Below are 25,747 nucleotides of genomic sequence, written 5' to 3'. Positions count from 1 at the left end.
CCCTCCCTGCCCCCACCCGCTGCCTCAGCCCCCCGCGGATGTCGCTGTTGCTGCCGCCGCCGCTCAGTGCGCGCAGGGCGGGAGCGAGGAGGAGACGGGAGACCCAAGCGGCTGGGCGCCATTGAAGTCTGTATCCTTCTCTCTCTCTCCCTATTTTCTCTCGCTGCAGCCGCCTCCTTCCACCCCACCCGCTCCCGAGTCCTCTTCCCTGATTCCTCTTCCCTCTACGGCTTGCTGCGGGCCGTCGCGGGGAGATGCGGAGCGCAGCCCACCCACCTCCACCCCCGCTTCCTTGGCGGTGGGGGGTGGCGGGCGGAGCGGGGCTGCCGGGGGGTCGCGGCCCCGGCGCCCGCTCGGCGAGGGAGAGAGAGAAGGAGGGAGGAAGGGAGGGAGGCCCCCGGAGCCGCGGGCGCTGCCGCCGCGGGGAAGGAGGGCAGCGCCGGGGGCGGGGGCAGCGGCACCAGCGCGGCAGACAAAGCCGGCCCGCGGCCGTCCCTGTGTCCCTGCCGGGCCCGGGAGAAACGTGGCGGGGCGGGGGCAAGGGGACGGCGTGGAAGGGGCCCCGGGGGCGGGGGCGGGAGCGGCCCAGGGCCCCCTCTCCCGGCCCCGTTACCTCGCCCGGGGCGGCCCCGCCGGCCTCATGTTCGCCCGCCACAGGCCCGAGGCGCAGCCGCCCCCAGCAGGCCTCCGCAGGGCTGCCTGTTTTCTGACGGAGGATTTGTTACTGGTTTTGTTGGGGGGTTTTCCCCTTTCTCCTGCCTTTCAAGAGGGGGACACAAGGCAAGAGTCTTCGCGCTGGGGCCCTGGCCCCTGCCCTTCTCCCACCTCGCCTACCCCACCGCCTATGTGGCTGCCAAAATCCACTCCCCTGTCAAGGGGAGGATTGGGCGGGATTACTGAGTCCGGGAGGTATTCTGGCCTTGAAGGACTTTTCTCTTTTGCCTTGCCCAGGCAAATGGGGAATTCTAACAGTTCTATAGCTCGCAGTGGGGTGGGGACAATACATGCCTAAGGATCTGGTCGGTATGAGAAATGACATGGAAAAGGGAATGAATTGCGTTCAACATCATTTGCGTAGCTTAATTATGTAGTATGTATGGCTTAGCTGAGTTAATATTGCTCTAGGACCTTAACTCTTGCAAACGTGAGAATTAGAAGGCAACGTTATAGTTGCATTAAGATAAATATTTGCTGTTTATAAGCATTTGCTACCATGTAAGAGTAGTGGGTGATTCATTACACCACAGATATGTAGCTGTTCCCCACCAGATTCGCAGTTAATATACCTGAGGTATATCTCCAACTGCTAGAATCTGAAATCCTGTTCTGTTGGGTTTAAGGAAATAAGCATCCCTGATGGTCCTCCCCCTTTTCCCTAGAAACATCTCTAAGCCTTTGAAGGCCTTGGGAAAAACCTTTTTTAACCCTATCTACCACCTTGTCAGTATCATTTATCCTGGCTAGTGTAATGGTGCGTAACTGCGTTATGCCAGACAAAGTAATAACCTACTTTTTGTTCTGGATTTAATCCGTATAAGAAATGTTATATGCAGTGAATACATGGGGGTTGGAACAAGGACCATGTTTGTCTTGGGATGCCTTTCTTCGAGTTATGCAAACTTCCTTTTAATTGTCATGCATTTTTCTAGTAAAAGCTCTGCAAGTCTGCAATAAAAATGGCCTCCAATAAAACTACATTGGTAAGTTCATGCACACCTAAAGTATATAAGGATTTAATCAACATATTTTTCTTCAAACCTATAACTTGGCATCTCCATTTAAAAGATACATCCACATCTCCCCTCCCCAGCATTATTCTGACCAAAATTTCAGATCCAGAAAGTAAGGCTACTAGAAAGGACATTGGCTTTAATAAATCTGCCATTTCTAAAGAGACATGTTGGGAAAAAAAAAAGTGTGAAAGGACTCTGTACTATTTCATCTGTCCTACGGTAGAAAATACTAAGGATTTTTTTAGCTTCCTTTCAGCACACCATGTAATTCATCATACATGTAAAAAATAAAATTGAAGTCATGTACTGATTTAATTTCTCCCAGTGTATTTAGAGAAAACTAATTGCCTGAGAAAAGGCAGTTTTTACAGATGAAAAGTAATATTATTGAGAAATGATGTGGCATAGTTAAGATGCCTTTTGAAATGATTTTTAACAAATAACAGTTTCTTTGAATTTCATAGGAGCAGAGATTATCAGATGTCAACCCTTCCTGGACCATTTTAATGATGCATTCATGGATCTCAAGTCCTGTAAAGCTTTGCTTGACATTAAAATATGGACTTCTAAGGGCAGTTGGTTGCTGGTTACCATTCAACTAATGATGATATATAGTTTTGTGAAAAACAGAACTTAAAAAGTATAGTGTGAGATACATCTGAGTTTGAGATGGGGAAGTAAGCAAAAAATATACGTGCACAATTCAAAATTTGGATAGCAGAACAACTGCTTTATAATAAACTCAAAAGACCTGTTCTTAAATTTACTGAAATGATTACTAGTTCACTCAGCTTGAGTTATATTAAAAACTTGTATTAACTCCTGGCTTAGAGGTGCAATGGCGTGCTTCCTCTATGTTGTATGATAACAAGCTATTTTAAAAGATTTCACCAAGGTGAAAGTCTGAACTTTCTGTTTGTAATTGATTGACCACTTATCCCTAACTTGAGGAAGAGAAGAGTTAGCCAGCCTGGGGGGAGGGTGCCTCAGAGAGAGGAAAAAATCTATGAATGCAGAATTTTTAATCTTTCAATGTTGTTAAGAATTTTGCTGCACAGGTCAGGAAAATCAGTTATGGTTCCCATGGGAACCGTAACTAATTCTGCTTCATTATGTATTTGCATGCAAAACCTAAATGTATTAGGGGATAGGGTAGCCCTAGAGCTGTAATTCTGATTTTCTTACCTCTTGTATGTTAAAACCGTACACCACAGTGTCACTTCAGTGTTTTAACCTTGCCCCTAAAAGAAAGAGTGGTTAGCCATAGCTCTGCATCTGTCACATGTGACTTCTGAATGCAGAAAGGGAAACAAGCCATAGAAAAGCCTTCAGTGTCAAGTGCCTAAGTTACAGCTTATATCATGCAACCACAGAGAAGGGAGATTCAGGGGCCTAGTGGACATTTAGTACCCTTTAACTTCAGTCAGATATCACATTCACATGTGGGCTGAGATTTGCATGGGCATGTATAATCTCAGAATGTACAGCTTTTTTAACATGTTCAGTATTTCTGCAGGCTCTGCAACCAAGTATTATTTTAATAAGTTCAAGACTTTGGAGATTAGTGCTGATGCACGAGACCCAATTAAATCTTTAATACTAAAAGCAGCATAGTCTTGATTTTGTTATTTCTTATTGCACTTCAAGAAAAAAATACAGACCCCCCATGACATTAATTTTCTTCTGTGGAAGATACTTAATATACTTAAGTCTTAGAAAGTAAAAAAAAAAATTGTTGCTTTGATACAGAAATCCAAAACATTGATCTTTAAGTGACAAGAATTAGTGAAGCCGAAAAGAGTACCAGAAAACAATCTTCCATTGAATCAAAGAATTTTAGTCCAACGGAGAATACAGATGGAGATGTTCCCCACTTGTAGCCTGCTTGCCTCATCACCAGTAATTATAATGTTATTACTATGGTATAGTGAGTCTGTCTTTTACTGTGTTGTTGTTTTTTCCTCTGCTTCTTTTATTGTTTGTTTCTTTTCCTCATCTCTACCCCTTTCTCTTTTTCACATTTCCATTTCTTGAAAGAAGCTGCCTTCATAGAAGCATTGGACATCTTCATGTTTTATTTCCTTTCAATTTCAGTCTTGCATTCTTTTTCCTGTGGAGGCAAAAAAAAAGCCAGTGTGCTTAAGTTGACACTTTTCAGACATGAATGCTGTGGTCAAAATACACCTGGGATATGCAGGCAGTTAAAATCTAATTGGAAATACATACTCTGTTCTAGATAATCTCTCTTCTATGCTTCCAAATCAAAACAATTGCCATGCAAGGTATAATCTATACAGAAACTTCTTGTTTCAATAAGAAACTAGAAACTTTTTCTCCTCTTTGTCGTTTGCACCTTCAATTTATGGGCTGCTAACCCAGAGTAAAGCTATTTTGGAGAGAGAGGGAGGGAGGGAAAAAATTAATTATGAAAAATAAAGGGTACGAAGACAGGGCTTTGGCAAGATAATCATCTTCAAATCTTCAGTTTACAAAAATGAGACAATTTTTTTGTGTCTAACATACTTTTTTTTTTTTACCTTTCACCACATCAAGATAAAATTCTATGAAGTCTAAAAAATTGAAAATTCCCAAATTGCAATATTCTCAAACTAACCCACATCAGTTATAGAGAGGAATAGAGACAGGCCATCAAGCAAATAAAGGTGCTTTGTGGTTTTTGCTTGTCTGCTTTCTGTTGTATAGAAAGTGCTTTAGTTCTCTCCTCTTTGATTTAGGGTGCTGCATGACTATATGTTTTAAGAGCTTAAAAGTTTATGGCTGCCGCTTTAACCATTTCCTTATAAGGTGTGGTCCAAAATGGCAAGCAGAATGATTTTGGTCTGCCAGTCCTCCAGAAATGTGACACAACATGATAGGCTTGTTCCAACCTTTTTGAGATTACAAACAAGGGAATTCTGAAATGTGTCCTTCTACTACGATTTGATTGTGCCTTATTAAACTGGGAATGCCTTGAGGATGATGTGGATGTAATATTTATTTTAAGAACTTAATATTGTTCGAAACAGCAAATGTAAACTTGAAACACGGTTTTTTAAGTTAGCAACATTTCATTAATGTGTTAACAGCTGTACTTAAGGATAGCAATCTTAAATTTATGCACCTTTGTGACACATCTTTGTAACTTACATAGGTGCGTGGAAGAAACAGCAGTAATGGAATGCTCCTAGCATGTGTCCTGTTCAGTAGTTACGGGTTATTGTTGAGTATTTTGCTTATTGTAGCACTACGCTATAAACTTCGCTGCCATCAGTTTCTCCTTGGTTTTTTGGAACAGGTAGTAACCACCTTTTTTTGAGTACCATCTCTTTTCTATTTTATGCATTTTCACAGTTCTCTTATTTCTTTTCTTTATTTCTGCCTTGCCCTCTGCCTTTTCACAGGCATAGAGTTAAATTTTAGAAGCTTCATATTTTTTTGAGCATGTAGGACTGAGAATTAAATTTATAAGGGGAGTATAGTCACTGAGTATGTGGACAAAAAATTTAATCTTTTTAAAAACTGCTGTTGGGTATCTCATTAAGCAGCTGAAAAAAAACCCAAAACATTAATATGTCTTGCTCAGGTTACCTGACCACATGCACTAACGTAAAAGGAGTCTGAGCTTCTGGCTTTAGTGTTAATAAGTACATGATTCGTTGCTGTTTACTGAGCAAAGTTGGATTTGGCCAGTGAAGTAACCGTATAAAGCAAAAGAATTAATAATGCCGTTCTGAATTTCTTTTGTAGCACAAAATGGGAAAGAAACAGAATGGCAAAGGTAAAAAAGTTGAAGAGGCAGAGTCTGAAGAATTTGTTGTAGAGAAGGTCCTCGACAGACGTGTTCAAAATGGAAAGGTGGAATACTTCTTGAAGTGGAAAGGATTTACAGAGTAAGGCATTTCCTTTTTTTTTTTTCCTGATAGAATGATAAACACGAACCATTTATTTGAGATAACTGTACAGAGAGGAGATTGGGTGATGGGGATCCACTTTAAAGAACCTTGAGGGAAGGACATCCGTAAATGCATATTCAGGTGGGACAGTCAAGTCTGAAAATAAAATAGAAGATAATGTAGCTCAGTGTTTGTGCTACATAAAATAGTCGAGGACTTTAACCAGGTCCTTAGTGATTGTTCTCTGATATAGGTTCTGTGAATATCTATCAAGGTAAGCTAGAATGACAGTTGTTACATATGTAGTGGAATGAATGTTACTTCTGAGTAAGAAATTATGCAGGGATTTAAACTGCAGGCAGCTCTGAAGCAATGAATTTGAAGTAGATAGTTTGCTTATTATTAATTTTCCTGAACTGCTCTCAAATTAGCAAATTTGCCTAAGGAATTCTGTGGCATGGTTGCCTTTTTGAGTGTCTTGCCCAGGACTTACATGATAAAGTTGATTGTTTAAGAAGGAATGCAGTTGTGCCTCTTCTCTCCTTCCAGTGACACTTCATGGCAGCTTGCTTTACTAGCTGAGAAAAGGCAATGCACCCAACATTTGAGCATAAGTGGTTACATATGCAGTGATTAATTTTTGTTGCATACCTCTCAAAATTATTGCATTGCAACATTGTGCTCTCTAGCACCTGAAATGCGTGTGGTGATTAATATATAAATGCAAACACGTGTTTCGTAATTGAGGGTCTTATTTGAACTGGTTACAGTAATGGAAAAAAAATGTATTAAAAGTCGATATCCTGCTTGTGCAGTAGCACTGTGGCAGTATGTGTGCGTGAGTACTTCTGATGAGGTGCTTAGTTGTTGCAGGAACTTGTTAAAATTTTAGTTAACAAAATGCACGCTCACTGAAACGTGCAGTGCCGAGCTCTGCCCACCTTTGTTCCCTCCTGTAGTCAACGGAAGGAGGAAGATAGTTCCAGGTGTAGTTGTGCTTACTTCTCAGAGACTTCAGAGAGTGTTCCTGGTATCTGGAAGCTTATATATATATATATATATTTAAGCTGTTTGTAACAAGTGTTGTGTACACCTTGTTCCCTGTGAGTGCGTCTTTAGTGCTTGTATCATATGGTTTGTTTGCGTGGACAGTCTTTAGAGGAACCACAGAAGCAAGTCAGTGTAAATGGGCAGATAGGTTTTCGTAGGGTGGGAATTGCTTGTTTTAACTCTGATGATCCCACTGAGAACAAAGCACAATAAGCAGCTCTATTAACTCCTATCTTTTCTTTAAGAACATTGTTTTTCAACACTGAGCATACACCTTCTAGTCATCAATTGTAGTACATGAAGGCTACTAAAGATGGCACAATAAACATCCTTAGGGTTACATAAACACCCTTAGAGTTTAAGAAACCTACCTTATATAATGAGACAAAATTCACTTGCTTAAATTAAGAGGAGCCATGCGGTTAGTTTTACATAAATGTGTGTATGTTTCAGTGCTGACAACACATGGGAACCTGAAGAGAACTTAGATTGTCCAGAGCTAATTGAAGCTTTTTTGAACTCTCAGAAAGCTGGTAAAGAAAAAACAGACGGTGCCAAAAGAAAATCTTTGTCAGATAGCGAATCTGATGATAGTAAATCAAAGAAAAAACGTGATTCTGTAAGTATATGTTCATGTGCTAAGCTTTTTTCCCCCTACATTTCTTCCCTATCTCTCCATCCCCCAAAAAATCTATTGTGACTTTGAGAATGAGACTGAACACTGATTTAAAAGTATCTGGAACTGTGGTTTGAAAAGGATATACATTCATTGTGGTTAATGAGACTATCCAAATGGTAAGTAAAAGATGATTGAGTGACATGATGATTAAAAGTTCTTGCGTTGTCCCATGACACTTACTGAATAATTGAAAATAAGTCTGGTTAAGAGTTATTAATTAATGGTGTTAAGTGATCAGTTTGTATTAGAGCAAAAGGTCCAAGATGTTTGGCTTTCGTATTTAGCATGATTTTGAATAGGTGAGTCACAAGATGGCAAAATGTGAAGACCAGTCAGTTACTTACATCGGGACCAGACGTGATGGTGGAGAGGGAGTAGAAAGCATGACTGCAGAAAGCCTACTTTTTCTGAAAGTGGGGATTTTTTCTGCGATACAAATGAGTGAACAACATGACACATTTAGTGCTGCTAAGTACAAAATAATGCACTTGTAGTAAGGCATTCCGATAGTTTACATTTTCGTCCGTAAACTTTCAGATTAGCAGTTTGAAACCACTGGTATTGGCAACCATTTTCATGTATGAAGACAAGTCTTAGACGTGTGGTTACTGTCAAAAGGATTGGAAAGTATCAGAAGAAATAGTTGATGAATAGTACAATGAGTATTTTACTTTCTGTATGGAGTCAGTTGTGTGGCTTCATCTGGTACAGGAGTGGCCACTGTCTCTAAAAGGGTATTGTGAACCTCTAAAGGAGCTAATACAGGAAATAGTTGTGATATTTCTTGTCACCAGTGTGGTCTCAGCGAGCCAAGAAGAGTGGAGGTGTTCCCCAAGAGTTTTGCTGTTGGTTTAAACCAACCTAAACCTGTTATTTTGCTGAAAAGCATGCGGTTTTCCCACTTCCAGGCATGCATTTTTGCTTTGCCGCTTTTGTTACTTTTACTGACCATGCTTGTTTGTTTATCTGCTATGATGATTTTAGAACACTTTTTTCATCTATTGTGTTTTCATAAATAAATGCTGGAAACATGGATGTAAAATTCTTTCATTGTTACGACCCTAAATGACTTGGCCTGAAGATTGGTCATGAAAAAATCAGTGTCTTATTCTGACAATAATATGTAATTATAGATTTGATGGTTTTTTAAGACTGTATTTTTTTGTTCTGATACACACATACATATATGTATGTACAAAAATGTATGCATCTAGCAGCAAAATGGAATTTCATCTTAAACTAGATAACTGTATTCTAACTTAATCAATAGGTTGATAAACCAAGAGGGTTTGCAAGGGGTCTTGCTCCTGAGCGGATAATTGGGGCTACGGATAGCAGTGGAGAGCTTATGTTCCTCATGAAATGGTAAGTCTTACATCCACAGTTCTTACCCATGTTACAAGAGGGCAGCAGTTGCACTTAGGCTCATGAGACAACTTCATTGCAAGAGTAAGACAGAGAAGCTGGTGGTCTCCTAATTAGTCTTGTATTCTTAGAAAAGCAAGCCTTCTATATTCATTTAGTACTTAATCCCTCTTCCTTCAAAACCCAAAATATCTTTCATTTCAGTTAATTTAGTTTTACAGAAGTAGAAATTTGAAAGGTAATTTCTCATAAAATAAGGGAAAATTGGCATTTGTATGGAAAAACTGAATCTTGGCAATGCTCTTGCTGAGGAAATGGCAGGAAGGAATACAGCTTTATATGTTTCAATAAGCAGAAGCCAGCTGCTGGATAGCCAACCATAGTGCCAACTATTCTGCATGCAGCAAACTGGAACTGGAAGCGAGTAGTGGAGGAAGCAGAGGTGGAGATGAAAAATAAACAATATGGAGAGGCTTGCCATTATGGGCTAGTAAGAGGGTACAGTGATGTGGGGAGTTTGTGTTGTTGGGAGGATAGGTAACATAGTGCTGACAGAAGGATTTCTTGAACAAATGGGATAAAATTAGTACTTTCTAGCAGTTGAGAAGACATTGAATTGACACTTGCTAGGGGTCAGATCTCTTTAAGTGATGGGATAAGAAGGATAGCTTTCCACAGCCTTTGAGAAGGATGTGATTTTCTGAATGGAGTCAAACTGAGTGGTCTCCAGAGACATGATTTGTCATGTGACATGCCTGGACTGCTGCAGTGCTTTAGGAGATTGTCTCCCTTCTGCCTTTCCAAATTTGCTATAAATTTTATGTGAAACTTAGAAGAGTTGCAAAACAAAGATTATGAGTGTTTGAATTTCTATAGTGATAATTGGCAAAATCAGACTCGGAGGACAAAAAGAATCTTTTTTTTGTTTAGTTCCATTGCAGTTGATTAGTTTTTCATAATTGGTCGTAGGTAACACGCATAGATATGACTATGTATGCACAAAGCCGACTCGTAAAGGCAGCATACACTTAAAAATGGAATCTGAAGCATGTCAGACTGGAAAGTTTGTTTTGTTACCCCAACACAGCATCAAGAATAGCAATATGAATACAAGAAGTTACTTGCATAAACAGTAAATATAATTTGGATGTAAGTACCACCTCTTAAGATTGGTGCTATTAATTTTTAAGTCTCACTTTGAAGTTTTGATTAGTCTTTAAAAGACAAAATTAACTAAGTTTTACTTGTTTCATTACATACTACAGTATGTAACCGTATAATTGGTACCCTTTGAAAAGCGTTTTCATTTCCAACAGAAAAAATACGGGAAGGGAAGGAAGATGGAGCTATGAAACCTTGTCATTACCATTAGTGTGGAAATTCTTGGTAGCTGTAGTGAAAGGTATACTGGAAACCAATTTCTAGCTGACATTCTTTTAAAACTTAGGACTTATCAAGAGCTGCTAAATATTTTGAAATAATGATTTTGCTTTTTCTTAAATCCCACTCTCTTCTACATCAGGAAAGGCTCTGATGAGGCAGATCTGGTGCTGGCCAAAGACGCTAACAAGGAGTGTCCTCAGATCGTAATCGCTTTTTATGAAGAACGACTAACTTGGCATTCATGCCCAGAAGATGAAGCACAATAATTGTTTGCATTGCTTTTTTTATATATAAGAATATTAAAACCTAAAGTTTGATTTATTAGCAATGTGAGAAGCATACATTCTAACCAGTTTCGAATTTGATATTTTTTTGAAGTAGTATGTTTTGCATCAACAGCAAGTAAATAAAAGCTTTCTGCAACTTGTTTCATTTATCACAAGAGAGCATTTGATACTACTACTTCCTCCATATTAGGTAAAAGCTTTTATAAAACATGGATGAATTTCCATAGTTATTACAGGATCATAATGAATGTCTAAACAAACTCACAGATGTTTTGTAGTCTTCTGTACTATTGATGTGCATGTATCTTCTTTACCCAAACCTAGCCCTTTAAACCCCTAGGGTCATTCTTTTTAGTATTTGGGATCGCTTGGTCTTCAGAAGACTAGGTGAAAACTAACTTTGTAGTAATTTGAATGTTATCAGACTTGTTATTATATTGTTACTTATATTGTTTACTTTATTGTAAATACTGGTGAACAGTGGTCAATAAAATAGTTTTATATTCTTCCTTTATACTGATAGGCTGTGACTCTTTTGAAGCAGTATATTTCCCAACTTTTGATATGTTAAACTCAGTTTGTAATATATTAATTGTAAGTTGTTTTTTGGGGAGTAGGTTGATTATTAATATTACGCCAATGCCACTCTCTAATTCCAGAAAAGTACCAGGCTTTGATTATTAATATTTTTATTTTGTGAATACTGCCTGAGATGTAGTTCTTTTCAGGCAGGAAAGGCACGTGAAATGAATGTGCTTTGGGTACTTGTGTAAGTCATGGATAGCAACCATACGGGTTAGGTATGGCAGTTGGTCCCAAGGCCAAGTGACCTCTGCAGGTATACTAGGAAATATTTGATGTGTATTGACAGCATTAGCCTTTGCTTTAATTTCAGGTCTTAATAGGAGGCAATATTGTCGCTAGTGCTGGTTCAGGAGGAATTATTCTTCAGGCCATTACCTGAAGAATACTTACGTAGCTCAACCCTTAAAATGGAATATTTAAATGAAGATACTTAAGTCATGTTACTTGGAACAAAAGATGTAGTTTCTGTTTCTGTTTGGATTTTAAAATTAGTCCTATAATCAGCTGCTTGGAGAATGCCTTCAGAAGAGCAGAAGTAAAGGGTGGGGAACTCGGGGGGGAAGTTGCCTTTTACCATTCTTTCTCCAGTTGCCATTCATCTTTTCAGTTGCTCTCATCTACACACCTTCTTTTATTTGTGTTTTGACTACCATGGTATAGTTTGCCTTGAGCTGTGCCTCTATATGTCCATGACCAAGATTGTTTCAGAATTATCCTTAATTTAGAGTTTTGACTAAAAAATATAATCCCATAATACACTGTCAGGGTCATAGAATCATAGAATGGTTTGTGACCTCAAGGATAATCTAGTTCCAACACCCCTGCTATGGGCAGGGACACCTTCCACTAGACCAGGTTGCTCCAAGCCCCATCCATCCTCGCCTTGAACACTTCCAGGGATGGAACAGCCACAACTTCTCTGGGCAACCTATGCCAGTGCCTTATCAGCTTAACAATAAAGAATTTCTTGCTATAATCTCTCATCTTACCTACTCTCTTTCAGTTTGAAGCGATTCTCCCTTTTCCTGTCACTATATGCCTTTGTAAAGTCTCTCTCCAGACTTCTTGTAGGCCTTGTTTAGGTCCTGGAAGGTGCTCTAAGGTCTTGCTGGAGCCTTCTCGTCTCCAGGCTGAACCCTGACTCTCTCAGAATGTCTTCACAAGAGAGATGTTACAGCCCTGTGACCAACTTAGTGGCCCTTCTCAAAGGTGATACAGTTGATGTTTCCCAAGTATCTTTTTTTAGAAGATTAAAAAAAGATGGGTGGTCCTGGAAACCCTCATGGTGTGCTGAGGAGTAAATGAAGGAATTCAGCCTGTGCTTGAAGTTCTTTCGATACTGTTTCACAAAATATTATTATAACTGTAGTTTCAAAAACAATTTATATTGTTGTCTGAGTTTAATGAGACTGAAGTGTTTGCTAAGGAGGATGAGTTATGAGGAAGACCAAGCTCCTCCCTCCAAGCAGTTGTAAATCTGAAATTAAGAGGCTCCGATTGAGGAAATATGGAGAAAGAAAAAGATAACAGCCCTTTATTAAAGGATATATGTGTATTGGCAGAGCAACAAAAGAACACAAAAACAATAGTTTTGCATCCAGAGTTCCCTACAAACCTTTAAACTAGGTTTGAAGGGGGAAGAGGTTGAAACTGGGCTCTCCAGAAAGGAGCCCAAGGGTGGACAGCCCAAGTTAAGAGCCAATCAGGAGCCCTAGGGTGGACAACCCAAGTTAAGAGCCAAATCAGGAGCCCAGCTGAAGTGCATGTACGCCAATGCACACAGCATGGGTAACAAATAAGAGGAGCTGGAAGCCATTGTGCAGCAGGAAAGCTATGATGTGGTCGCTATCACGGAAACGTAGTGGGATGACTCGCATGACTGGAGTGCTACCATGGGTAGCTCTCCAGGCTCTTCAGAAGGGACAGGCAGGGTAGGAGAGGTGGAGGAGTGGCTCTATATGTTAAGAGTCTCTTGACTCTGTAGAAGTTGAAGTCAGTAACAATTAGGTTGAGTGCCTGTGGATCAGAATCGGGGGAAGGCCAAGGAGTCTGGTATCCTGGTGGGAGTCTGTTACAGACCACCCAATCAGGATGATGAGGGTGATGAATTATTCTACAAGCAGCTGACAGATGTCTCAAAATCGCCCTTGTTCTCGTGGGTGACTTTAACTGTCGCGGTCCAAAGAGGGGACAGGACACGAGGAAGGGTGCAAGCAGACTTGTTTATTCAGGCGTGTACCCGATTCTTAACCGTCCCACCAGGGAAAGGGGGCAGAACATCGGGTGGGCTATCAGACAGACAAATGGGGGAGCAAATCAGAACAGGGCACAGGCAAAAGGGGGAGGAGGAAGCCTGGGCATGTGCAGTTGTGCACTGTGTAGCATGAATACAGTGAAACCACATAATAACAGTAAAGTCCATATGAAAGTCCTGCCAATTGCTGTATGCTTTTCTCCATGCCTGGAACTGTTCCCATCCTGAATCTTGCTTCTCTACATTTAACCTGCCAGATGTCTGCTGGGAACTGCACACAGTGGAGAAGAGGCAGTCTAGGAGATTGCTAGAGTGTATAGAGGATAATTTCCTGCTCCAGCTGGTAAATGAGCCTACCAGGGATCGAGCCCCGCTAGACCTCCTGTTCACAAACAGAGAGGGGCTGGTGGGAGATGTGGTGGTCAGTGGATGTCTGGGACACAGTGATCATGAAATAATAGAATTTTCAATACTCAGGGATGCAAGGAGGGCTGTCAATAAAACCTCTACGTTGGACTTCCGGAGGGCAGATTTTGGCCTATTCAGAAGACTAGTCCAGAGTGTGCCCTGGGAAACAGCCCTTGAAAACAAAGGGGTCCAGGAGGGATGGACGTACTTCAAGAAGCAAGTTTTGAAAGCACAGGAGCAGGCTGTCCCACTGTGCCGAAAGGCGAGCTGGCGGGGAAGACAACCGGCCTGGCTGAACAGGGAGATTTTGAAAGAAATTAGGGTAAAGAAGAGAGCCTACCGATTATGGAAAAAAGGGCTGACCACTCAAGAAGAATTTAGGAATATAGTTAGGTCGTGTAGAAAGAAAATTAGAGGGACAAAGGCACAACTTGAACTGAATCTCACCATCTCTGTGAAGGATAACAAAAAGTCCTACAGATACATCAACAGTCCTACAGCAAAAGGAGGGGCAAGGAAAACCTCCACTCTTTACTGGACATGGGCGGGAATATAGTTATCAAAGATGAGGAAAAGGCTGAGGTATTTAACACCTTCTTTGTCTCAGTTTTCAACAGTAAGACAGGTTGTCCTGAGGACAGCTGGCTTCTGGAGCTTGTAGAAAGAGACAAGAATCTGAACAGCCCCCCTGTAATCCAGAAGGAAACAGTTAGTGACCTACTGAGCTGCTTGGATTCCCACAAGTCTATGGGACCAGATGGGATCCACCAAAGGGTGATGAGGAGCTGGCGGAAGAGCTTGCCAAGCCACTGTCCATCATCTACCAACAGTCCTGACTCACTGGGGAGGTCCCAGATGATTGGAAGTTGGCAAATGTCACGCTAATCCACAAAAAGGGCCGGAAGTAGGACCCGGGAAACTACAGGCCCGTCAGCCTGAGCTCAGTGCCTGGCAAGGTTATGGAGCAGATCATCCTCAGTGCAATCACACAGCACCTACAGGATGGACAAGGGATCAGACCCAGCCAGCATAGGTTTAGGAGGGGCAGGTCCTGTCTGACCAACCTGATCTCCTTTAATGATCAGGTGACCCGCCTGGTGGATGAGGGGAAGGCTGTGGATGTGTCTACCTGGACTTCAGCAAAGCCTTTGACACCATCTCCCATAGCATACTCCTGGAAAAGCTGGCAGCCCACGGCTTGGACAGGGACACTGTGCTGGGTTAGGAACTGGCTGGAGGGCTGGGCCCAGAGAGTGGTGGAGAACGGTGCTGCATCCAGTTGGTGTCCCCCAGGGATCAGTGTTGGGCCCAGTCCTGTTTAATATCTTTATTGATGATTTAGATGAGGGGATTGAGTCCATCATCAGCAAATTTGCAGGTGACACTAAGCTGGGGGGGAGTATCGATCAGCTGGAAGGCAGGAGGGCTCTGCAGAGGGACCTGGATAGGTTGGAGAGTTGGGCTGATTCCAAAGGGATGAGGTTCAACAAGACCAAGTGCCGGGTCCTCCACTTTGGCCACAACAACCCCATGCAGCGCTACAGGCTGTGAACAGAGTGGCTGTAGAGCAGGCAGACAGAGAGGGACCTGGGAGTTTGGATTGACAGGAAGCTGAACATGAGCCAGCAGTGTGCCCAGGTGGCCAAGAAGGCCAATGGCATCCTGGCCTGGATCAGGAACAGTGTGGCCAGCGGGTCCAAGGAAGTGATTCTTCCCCTGTACTCAGTGCTGGTGAGGCCACACCTGGAGTGCTGTGTCCAGTTCTGGGCCCCTCAGTTCAGGAAGGATATTGAGGTGCTGGAGCAGGTCCAGAGGAGGGCAACGAGGCTGGTGAAGGGACTCGAGCACAAGTCCTATGAGGAGAGGCTAAGAATGCTGGGGCTGTTCAGCCTGAAGAAGAGGAGGCTCAGGGGAGACCTCATCACTCTCTACAACTACCTAAAAGGAGGTTGTAGGCAGGTGGGGGTTGGTCTCTTTTCCCAGGCAACTATCAGCAAGACAAGAGGGCATGGTCTCAAGTTGTGCCAGAGGAGGTTTAGGTTAGATATTAGAAAGAATTTCTTTACAGAGGGGGTGGTCAGACATTGGAATGGGCTGCCCAGGGATAGTGGATTGTAGTGGATTCTCCGTCCCTGGAGATTTTTAAAAAGAGACTGGATGTGGCACTTAGTGCCATGGTCTAGTAACCGCAGTGGTAGTGGATCAAGGGTTGGACCTGATGATCTTGAAGGTCCCTTCCAACCCAGCTGATTCTATGATTCTATGATTCTATGAAAAAACAGTTCAGTACTTTCTGCCTTCTGGCGCAATTCTAACCACGGTCAGAGGGGGCGCTGTCGGTGTCCTGCACTTGCTCTGTGATGGCACTCAGGATGAGCTGCTCGCTAACTCTCCAGCACCAAGGTTAGACTGACAGTCCTGTAGTTCCCTGTATCCTTCCAACCCTTCTTGCAGATGGGCATCACATTTACTGACTTCCAGTCAACTGGGACCTCGCCAGTGAGCCAGAGCTGCTGATAAATGATGGATAGTGGCTTTGATGAGCATTTTTGCCAGCTGCCTCAGTACACTTGGGTGGATCCTACCCGGCCCCACAGACTTGTGTGTGTCCAAGTGGTGGAGCAGGTTGATGACCACTTCCCCTTGAATTGTGGGGGCTTAATTCCTCTCCATGTTTCCAGCTCAGGGGGCTGGATACCACAAGAACAACTGGACTTACCATTGAAGACTGAAGCAAAGAAGGCATTAAGTACCTCAGCCTGAGCTCTAGCCAAAACTGTTTAGCCAGGCTGGTCTTCCCCACTGGCTTATCTTTTGGCACATGGGGATGGCCTACTCCTCGGCCTTTAAGATTTCCTCTTTGAAGAATGTCCAGCCTTCCTGGACTCCCTTGCCCTTCAGGACTACCTCCCAAGGGGCTATGTCAATCAGTCTCCTAAACAGGCCAAAGTCTGCCCTCTGGAAGTCCAAGGTGCAGTTCTGCTGACCCTCCTCCTTACTTCTCTGACAATCAAAAACTCTATCATTTCATATGTCCAAGATGGCCTCCAACTTTCTGTCATGGTTTAACCCCAGCCAGCAACTAAGTACTGTGCAGCCACTCGCTCATTTCCTCACCCATCCCAGTCGGATGGGAAGAAGAATCAGAAAAAGGTAAAACCTGTGGGCTGAGATAGAAGCAATTTAAGAATTGAAATGAAGTAAAACATAATAATAAGGGTAATAATAATGATGATGATGAAAATGGAGATAACAAAAAGAGAGAGAGAGGAATAAAACCCAAGAAAGACAAGAGATGCACAATGCACTCACTGACCAGTGCCCGGCCCCCCAGGGAATGATCAGTGCCTCCTGGCCAGTTCCCTGCCAACTGATATACTCAGCATGACATTCTATGTTATGGAATATCCTTTGACCAGTTCAGGTCAGCTGTCCTGGCTGTGCTTCCTCCTGGCTTCTGGTGCTCCTGCTTGTTGAGAGAGCATGAGACACTCAAAGTCTGAAGTAAGCACTACCCAGTAACTACTGAACATCCATATGTTATCAACATTATTCTCATCCTAAATCCAAAACACAGCATTGTACCAGCTAGCAGGAAGAAATTTAACTCTATCCCAACCAAGACACCATCACATCACTCACAAGTCTCTGTTCACAAAGAACAGGTCCAACTGGGTGCCTCCCCTTGTTGGCTCACTCACCAACTTGCCTAAGATACAAATGTGCCAATAGTGCTTCATTTTATCCAAAGAGTTTTAAAAAAATAATCCTAAAGGTAGTTATAATCTCAAGACGGGATGTGGAGACTATATGCAATGTAGTATCACACGACTGTAAGTGGAGCACCATTGCCCATACAGAGCAAAGATGAATTATGTCTCTTAGGATGGAAGATGAGCAAATCTTCACCTTATTCTCAGCTTGAAGGTATTTTAAATTCTAGAGTTGAGAATATTTGTTCACACATCCAAATGCACATGTCTGGTCTGGGAAATCATAATGAAAAGAAGATGATGGCAATTTTTTTTTCTCCATCATTTCTAGATTAAATTATTTCAATCAGAAAATGGTCTCTTTCTTCACCTAAGGAGGTCACTGTTTCTTTATCCTACTCTTGTAGAGCCCACAATTCCCTTTTGGTACCAACTCAGGACATAGCATAAATCAGCAACATGTCCTTTCATGGCTTCTCCTGTTTCCTGCCTTTGCTTATGTACCTCTCTTGCCATAGCATGGCTGCTGCAGTTCCCTCCAGCTTGTCTCCCTTTGCCTTGGCTGCAGCACTGGTGTTTTGAACTGGTGTCCTCAGCACATGCCTTCTGCTGGACTTAGCAGTACTGCTGTGATACCACCATTTATTTGCACTTTCCCAGCAGATAGGGATAGATATAGAGATATATAGAAAGATATAAAGATAGATAGATAGATAGATAGATAGATAGATAGATAGATAGATAGATTATAGACAGATAGACATAGATGATAGAGAGAGAGATAATGGTGTTATGCCTAAAAGAAGAGTTTGTTCAAACCAACACAAAAATTTTCTCATTTCAGATATGAACCCAGCTGAGTCTGTCTTCTGCAGACTACAGTAACATCTCCGATAACAAGCTCAGTGACTTTCCCTTTTCTCTTGATAGATCACTCAAGAAATAAGCCTTATGGGAGAGAGATCAACAGTCATTCTGCATTTTGAGGATGTGAACAAACTTTCCAGGGTGATTTGTTTTCAGTCTCTAAATATCTACCTTCTATACAGTACCCTTAAGTGATACGTAGCTGAGATTTTTTAAACTCTTATTTTTCCTGAGTTGTGTAGGGAAAACCTGTTCAGTCCACATAGCTTTAAACCAAATTGGGATCAAAGTGCTTTATCGATCTGTCAACAATATGGTATTAAGCAGCAATCAGTGAAGTGCTGCATTCAAGTAGTAATGCAACAAGTAAACCTCCAGACTAGACACATTAATGTTAATGAACACTGGCAAATTTCTAAACACCCTCTGTAACAAATGCAAAAGAGATTTCTGAAATGCTGCAAGTCTGCCCCTGGCTACTCATGTGCATTGTGTTAATGCTCGTGAGCATCGACTCTGAAATAGATTCAGAAAAATAAAACCTTTTTTCCACTTGTAACCTTTCTGTGTGCTTGAGAGTGTTTTTTGGAGCTGACAAAACCCTGGTATTTCATGCAAATAGTGGTGTCACTTTTATTAAACTAATTGTGAGTTCAGGCAATAGAATAGAATAGGTTTAGATTACATATTAAGAAAAAAAACTGATGGCGTGCATGTCGATGGTGCCTGATGATTGCATTATTCTTTAAATGTCTTTCTTAGTACCCAGTATGATCTTCTCCATAATTTTTCAACGTACTGAATCCATTTTGCACATCAAGTTGCACACCAGTTCTACATCTCCACAAGAAAGGGACTGTTATAGTGCATATGTTGAGGTCTAATGATTCTACTGGACCCCACTGTAATTCAGGGCTTTGTGTTCAGTGGATTCTTTACCATAATTTGAAACTATTGACCTGAAACCAAAAAGCACCACAGAAAAGCATCTTCCTGGTATTTTAAAAAAGTGTATATTAGTGAAATCATAGATAAATAATGGAGTCTTCTCTGCATAACAAAGAAATAGTACTTTTATTAATTCATTTTTAATCATATGAACAGAGTTGCAGTTTGGGTTTTCAGTTAATTTTCATTTATTTGATTAATTGAAAAAAACCCAGATATATACCTGTAAAACTATTAGAAAGAAGAAATTTTTCACCAGGACAAGCAAGGCAATCATGTTATATGCTGAACCTTCAAACTTAATACTCCAGCTCTTGTACTAGGCCATAAATCCTGAGAAGGCAGTGAAATCAGAGATTCAAGGGAGAAACAGCATCTCACCTTGTTTTCACAGACATTCTACAGTTGTTGCAGAAACATCACTGTCTTTAACTGAGCAGCATTTCTGATTATTCTGTATTATTCCATCTGTTGTACCTGATTACTCTGCAGTTTTGGATGCTATTGGTAAACATTTCTTGGTTTTGACAAGTCACAGCACAGTTGATTTCGAGTAAATGCATCTCTCTGAATTCAAGATTTTATATTTGGCAACCACACCATTGCTCTCACTGCAATATAAAATCTGACAAAGAAATTGGTCAGTGCGACACTTTGGATGAGGAAATTTAAGGCAAGAGATACCACAAAGATACATCTGAGGCATACGTAAAAGTGAATAAAGAGGTTTTGCTTCCTTAAGAAACCAGGAGTTACAAATTTTGATTTTCAGTATAATTCTCAGTGATGTCTGTTCTAATAGACTAAGCTGCAAATTCTCAAGTATTCAGTAACTGATGTTAAAAAGTCAGATATTCTTTTTCCTTAACGACAGCCAAAAGCTAGTTTAAACTAGATGACTACAGTTAAACACAAATAAAACAGAAAAATACTGCCCATAAGCAATAACAATTTCTTGTTAGTGTGGACATGCTATGGTCAGCAATCTAAAAATATCTCTCATTTTTGTGGACAATCCATTTCAAAAGAAGCCAAGAGAATGACACCAAGAAAGATAAATACTGTTATGGCGGCTACTATAAAGAAGTATATATTCTCACAAGTTGGACAACAGGAGACTGCTAAATGTATTTTTTTTCTTCCACTCTCTCCAATTCAAAGGCTGCTTGAAATTCTTTACCCAACTTTTTTAATTACCAATCAAAAGGCAGGCAATGAATTGTGACTCTGGGTTTCCCAGAATCACCAAATGCTCTTTATACTAAACATGTTGGGAGGGTAAAGAACCGAAAACCTATTTATTCCTTCCATTACCAAGCACCACAAGTAGCCTGGACAAGACACATTTATGTTGAGCAAAAGCCAGGTGAAACAGTGTGCAGGTGGCACGCTTCCAGTCACCTGAGAAATCTTTGTGTCCTGACAGTGTTAATCATTGCATTAATGATCCAGGTGGAGGTGCTTAAAACTTTCACTTTTATAGAATAATACAGTCTTTAGATAGTATCTTTAGTAGTCTTCAGATAAAAAGCAGAATTCATGGGCTTCCTGTTGAAATTATGTTGTTTTTCTAAATTGTCATGGACCCAGAGGTGGGCATGTCTGTCAGTATTCTGCACATCATTGCTTAGAAAACCTATCCTATCCTCTCAATTTAGAAAAAAATCCTAGTTATATCTATCTTTTTTGAATGAGTTGTTGACTTACAGTTGGTTTTACACCTGCAGGGGCAGTTGAAGGCATAGTTGCTGGGGTTAAGCATTTAAACATGTGGTTAGGTATAAGACATAATTTAAATATCTTACATATTGCTGCTTTTATTTCAAATGCTGTGGCTAAATCAACAAACCCTAACCCATCTGCCATCGGTAATGATGGTGGTGATTCAATAGATGGCACTCCAGCATGGGAGTCATGTTTTTGCCTGCACCCAGCCCTGTCAGTCCCCAGCAGGTGGAGTGGCTAGGTCTGCACTGGCTGGGTGGGCATCGACTAGGGGAAGATGCTGGGGAACTACAGAGGACCTCTGAGAACACCTGGTTGTTCATGGTCTGAACAGCGTTGTGGTCTTGCAGGGAGTGAGTTACTCTTGTGCCATCCTGTGATGCCTAAAATGGAAAAAAAAATTCTCCAAACAATATTAGTACAGATAAGGTAGGGAGCAGTTCTTTAATGAAAGCTTTCAGGTGCATGGAGTACACAGGCACACACCCACACACAGAACTCTCACACTTTTATAACTTCAACTAATTACAACATCTAGTGGGTACATCCAACCTGAAAACCATTTTGCCCTTGGTACCATCCTCAGAACTGCCCTATTGGAGCCGCTCGAAGGGTTCTGGGCCCTCTATCTTGTTTCGACTAAAATATATCTTCTTATTCTGGTCGAGGTACGCATCCCAAACAGGATGTCCTTGCTAAAATATCTTTCCTTGGAAAGATTGTTAAACAGAAATTCATTGGAATGTTGCAAAACCGTGAGAAAAAATTAAGTAACTGTCTAAAGTGTCTAAGGTGAAAGAAAACTATACAGCTATATTAAAATCTACAAAATGACTAAAAATCTTTAGGCATCATCTGCTGTTAACTCTTCCAAGAGTTTCATGGCTAAAGGGACCTTAAGCTGTTGTGTTTTAACAGCAGATTGCTGAAGTCTGTTCCTCCCCTTTCAGAAACTGTTGATGCCTGGGGGGTGATGTTTGCGTTTTCCCACATAACTGCAAAGAATTCATAGCTGGTGTGCTGTGCTCCAATGACATACCTTTTGACTGCTCCATAGGGTGTGTTTTCCAAGCTACAGAATAGTAAGGATTGGGGTCAAATTAACAATGTACTGTTTCTCCATGTTCAGTGCTCCTCAGTAAATTTGCTGCTAATGCCCTCTCTAGGTACCGTATTCAAAGTACTGTGCACCATCTTTCTGACAACCACTAGTACCAAATCGTTCTTCAGGCGTATCGGCCCTTATCTTGGTGGACAACTTTGACGAGTTGAAAGGTGGGGCTTTGAGCAACCTGGTCTAGTGGAAGGTGTCCCTGCTCATGGCAGGGGGGTTGGAATGAGTGACCTTTAAGGTCCCTTCCAATGCAAAACATTCTGTGATTCTATTCTGTGATTCTTTGCCACTGTGACGTAGCATAGACAGTGCTGGAGAAAGAAGATCATGAAAGCAGCTCCTTGTGAAGCTCCACTTAGGATGTGCTTGTGCCGAGAATGGAATGACAAGCAGTGGCCAAAGAATTTCAGAGGTGAACAGTGACTTCCCTCAAGATGGTTCCAGACATTGACACCTCCTTCAGGAATCTAATTATGCTCATTCCTTTCTGTGACTAATCTATTTGCTGCCAGTAGATCAGCAGTCAGAGCTGCTGTCATGAAGATTAGTGCCTCCATTAAGAGGATGTTGTGTTCATTTAGAGGGAAATAAATGGACCACGGGAATGAAGATAGTAATGTAAGTCTTAAATATTAACGGCTTAAATATGGATCAGGGTTTGAATAAAGAGACTTCGATTTTTTTTATCTCATGGCAGACATGCAAGATCCATGCTGAAGTTTGTAAATGTATTTTTAGGATGAATGACAACTAAATGTTAAAGTTTAAAAGGATTAAATTAAGTGGAAGAGATATGTAAGATAACATGAATTAGAATATTAAAATCCCTTACTAAAGACATTGTAAAGGACTCTTCTATTCTGTAAAGGACTCTTCTATCCTGCCAATAGTTCTGATGAAAAAGAAAAACTTTTCAAACTGATTTTGGGAGAGTCATATTTACCTTCCTGCTTGTGATTTCATGGCTGCTAGTCACACTGGTGGTGATGTGATGTCCTGAAGATACAACTTACTATTTTCTTCATTGGCTTCCAAATGTCTTTACTGATTTTTGGGCAGGAGGCAGAAGCTGTTTAACTTCATCCAGGGCAGGTGTGGAATAGCAGGAGGGAGCAGATGTGGAGGAATGCAGACTAGCTGTACATAGTGATGTGCACAGTTTGCCTGCTGTGCCTACGTGCAAGAGCAACGGAAGAACCAGATCAAATGGTGGTAAACAGATTTAGTGGTAAACTTTCTCACCAGTTGGAAGTGTTGCCTCTGCAGAATACAAATATTTCAAATTAGTTAAAAGACTACGCACTGATAAATTACTACCTTTCCAATAAAGCTGTTGTGCTGAAACAGCCCTTGAAGCAGCACTCACTGAAACATTCCAGTTCCTTTTGCGGTAACATCAGTAAATGCTGGACTAGACTCACAGAGCTGACCTGCTGATGCAAGGCTGACAATGCAGTAAAGTGCCTGAGGAAAAACAGTGGAAAAAAATGACAGCACTTTATCCATACAGATAGAATTATTGGAATATATACTGGGGACGTTACATGAAAAGGACAGACATGGAGCATTTTGCTTTTTTTTTTTTAACACAGTTGCAAGAAACCTACAGTACCAATGCCATCACAGGCTTAATGCCTAGTCCCTCACTCTTTCCCATGATTAATAATAACTGCTGCCAAAATAAGAGATGCTGTATTTTTAAAGAGGGGCAAACTGGTATGATAGTGCTTTGGAAAAGCAAAACTGAAGTTTAAGACAATACTAGAGCTTGAACTAGTAGAGGACAACGTATGTACCTAAAGCCATGAGCACTGGAGTAGATTTCGAAGACAGAGTTACAAACTCTAGAGATACTCTCTGTTAGTGGAGAACTGAGGCTTAAACATCTGAAGCAAAACTGAGTTTCAAACATCCTGCTCTTCCTTAGCACCCTTCATATTCCTTGCCATCTGAGGCTGCTCAATTAGAGTGGCTACAGACTACCCACTGCTTCTATTTTGAATAAGCACAAAAGCAGATCCAACTTAATTTTTTTGTGTCTGACCCAGTCACATTTCACTATTAAGACAACTTGGCAGGCTCTCATTTAAAATTTATGCACTTAGTGAGAAACTGTACTTTCCTATACTTAGTGAGAAATGAATTCCATAGTGTCTGAGGCTGGTCTAAGTGGAGTTTGGTGTATCAAGGGCTGGACATTGCAGACATGAAAGAATACATGCTATGGAAAGGCATGTGAGAGTGACAGGTAAGGGAGAGTTGCTTATGTGCTCCCTTGAAATCTTAGTTCTGCCTGTTCCCCAGATATTACACAATGTATCTGTAATCAGAGTATAATCTGTATAAGGAAAACAGCATGCCCAGCTACCATGCTCTCCATTCACAGGGACATAGTGCTTTTTTATTATTTTATTTTATTTTGTTTTAGTATTACAAAAACTTTCTGAGAAAACAAATAAATTATTGCAAAAAGGCTTTTGGTTTTTTGCTTAACTGCGCTAATGAAGTGAGAGAGTGCAGCACAGTACAGCATGGAAATACTTACTTGAAATCACAGCAAGCGTGTGGCAGTCCCACTTCCCTAACTGAGATGAGACAGGAGGCATTACCAACAAATCTGAAGGTCAGACCAATGAGTTTTGTAAAAATTTAACTTAAAAATTCTTACCATTCTTCCCATGTTACACTAGTATCCAACATTGATTACAAGCTAATTAAAAATAAACCCGAATATTTTAGAATTTGAAGTCAGGAAGAGGGAATAAAGCCACGAGTGGAAACTAGAATCACTCAAATGCCCAAAAGCATGTTTAATTAAGTAACACACTTCAGATAGACCTTGACATTAGCTTTTTTTGCCAAGTAATATAATTTTAAAAACCACATGAGGACATTAAGGGCAGACAAAGCAATGATCTACACCACAGGGCTTGTCTACACAGGAAAGACCTCAGAACAACCACTGCAGAGTATCTGTTCTGCAACAGCTCCCCAAGGGGATATGTTTTTTTGCACTAACGATGCATTTGTGTGATTTAGCTTAATACACATGAGAAGTGAACTACGTTGAAAGCAAACAAAGGCATTCATCATGGAAAATAAGTGCATCTCCTGGAGGAACTGGTACACCATAACTGGTGGGCTCTCAATTCCGCACTTCAGATTGTTTCCCAGTAACCATCTTACACAGATCAATCCAAAGTGCACTACTCCTTCATTGTAAATGTACAAGTTGAAGGAAATGGAACAATAGACCACATGGATTTATGATGAGGTAATAGTTAGCCAGAAGCTGCTTGTGGTGCTGAGCTATTGCTGCAACTAATACGTTTAGTCTCACAAAGTCCAGGCTGCCAACTGCAAAGAAGCAACAATAGTCCAGCAGCACTCACACCCTCCAAGGCGTTTCTGTGGCCATAAATGGCATTGCAGGTGTTTCTAAGTCAATTAAGAAGCTGCTTTAAATGTACTAGTGAATACAGTATAATTCATATTGTAAGTTTAAATATTACATAGCAGTGACTGCTTATTCCACATAGATTTTAGAACTAGTCTGAAAAAAATAGCAGCATTTCTTCGCTGTATTCACTAAAAGATAATAGATATACTCTTCTAAAAGGAACAGAATACATAGTAAACAGGGAGGGCAAAGCCTGTCTTATGTGGCTGTACCAGGAAGTAGGAGATACCTGATCCACCTGACTTACTGTTGAAAGAACTAAGCAAGACCCCCTAAAATATAA

General features: G+C 41.1%; 1 protein-coding gene and 1 long non-coding RNA gene across 9 annotated transcripts; both read left to right on the top strand.

Moving 5' to 3' along the window:
• The first annotated feature begins 12 nt into the window (after positions 1–12).
• Positions 13–10,904, top strand: CBX3 (chromobox 3). 8 transcript variants are annotated; one of them, XM_027738383.2, is made up of 7 exons: positions 13–126; positions 3,483–3,632; positions 4,885–5,028; positions 5,481–5,623; positions 7,130–7,295; positions 8,626–8,720; positions 10,243–10,904. In XM_027738383.2, the coding sequence occupies exons 2-7, from the start codon at positions 3,591–3,593 to the stop codon at positions 10,367–10,369; spliced, it is 717 nt and encodes a 238-aa protein (XP_027594184.1). In that variant the 5' UTR covers positions 13–126; positions 3,483–3,590; the 3' UTR covers positions 10,370–10,904. The 8 variants fall into 8 exon arrangements, with proteins under 8 accessions (XP_027594184.1, XP_027594185.1, XP_027594189.1 ...); XM_027738384.2 differs by lacking the exon at positions 3,483–3,632 and adding an exon at positions 1,650–1,700; XM_027738387.2 differs by lacking the exon at positions 4,885–5,028 and adding an exon at positions 1,650–1,700 and having other exon boundaries at positions 20–126.
• An 11,404-nt stretch (positions 10,905–22,308) lies between these two features.
• On the top strand, positions 22,309–23,362 carry LOC120325223. Its single transcript, XR_005567119.1, has 2 exons — positions 22,309–22,622; positions 23,064–23,362. It is a non-coding gene; the product is annotated as an uncharacterized LOC120325223 (long non-coding RNA).
• Positions 23,363–25,747: the final 2,385 nt, after the last annotated feature.

This window comes from Pipra filicauda, unplaced genomic scaffold (assembly GCF_003945595.2).
Source record: "Pipra filicauda isolate LSUMZ 115617 unplaced genomic scaffold, ASM394559v2 scaffold88_size2543281_pilon, whole genome shotgun sequence".
Classification (NCBI taxonomy): Eukaryota; Metazoa; Chordata; class Aves; order Passeriformes; family Pipridae; genus Pipra; species Pipra filicauda.
The sequence above is the reverse complement of the archived record's forward strand: the minus strand, read 5'-3'. Positions and strand labels throughout refer to the sequence as shown.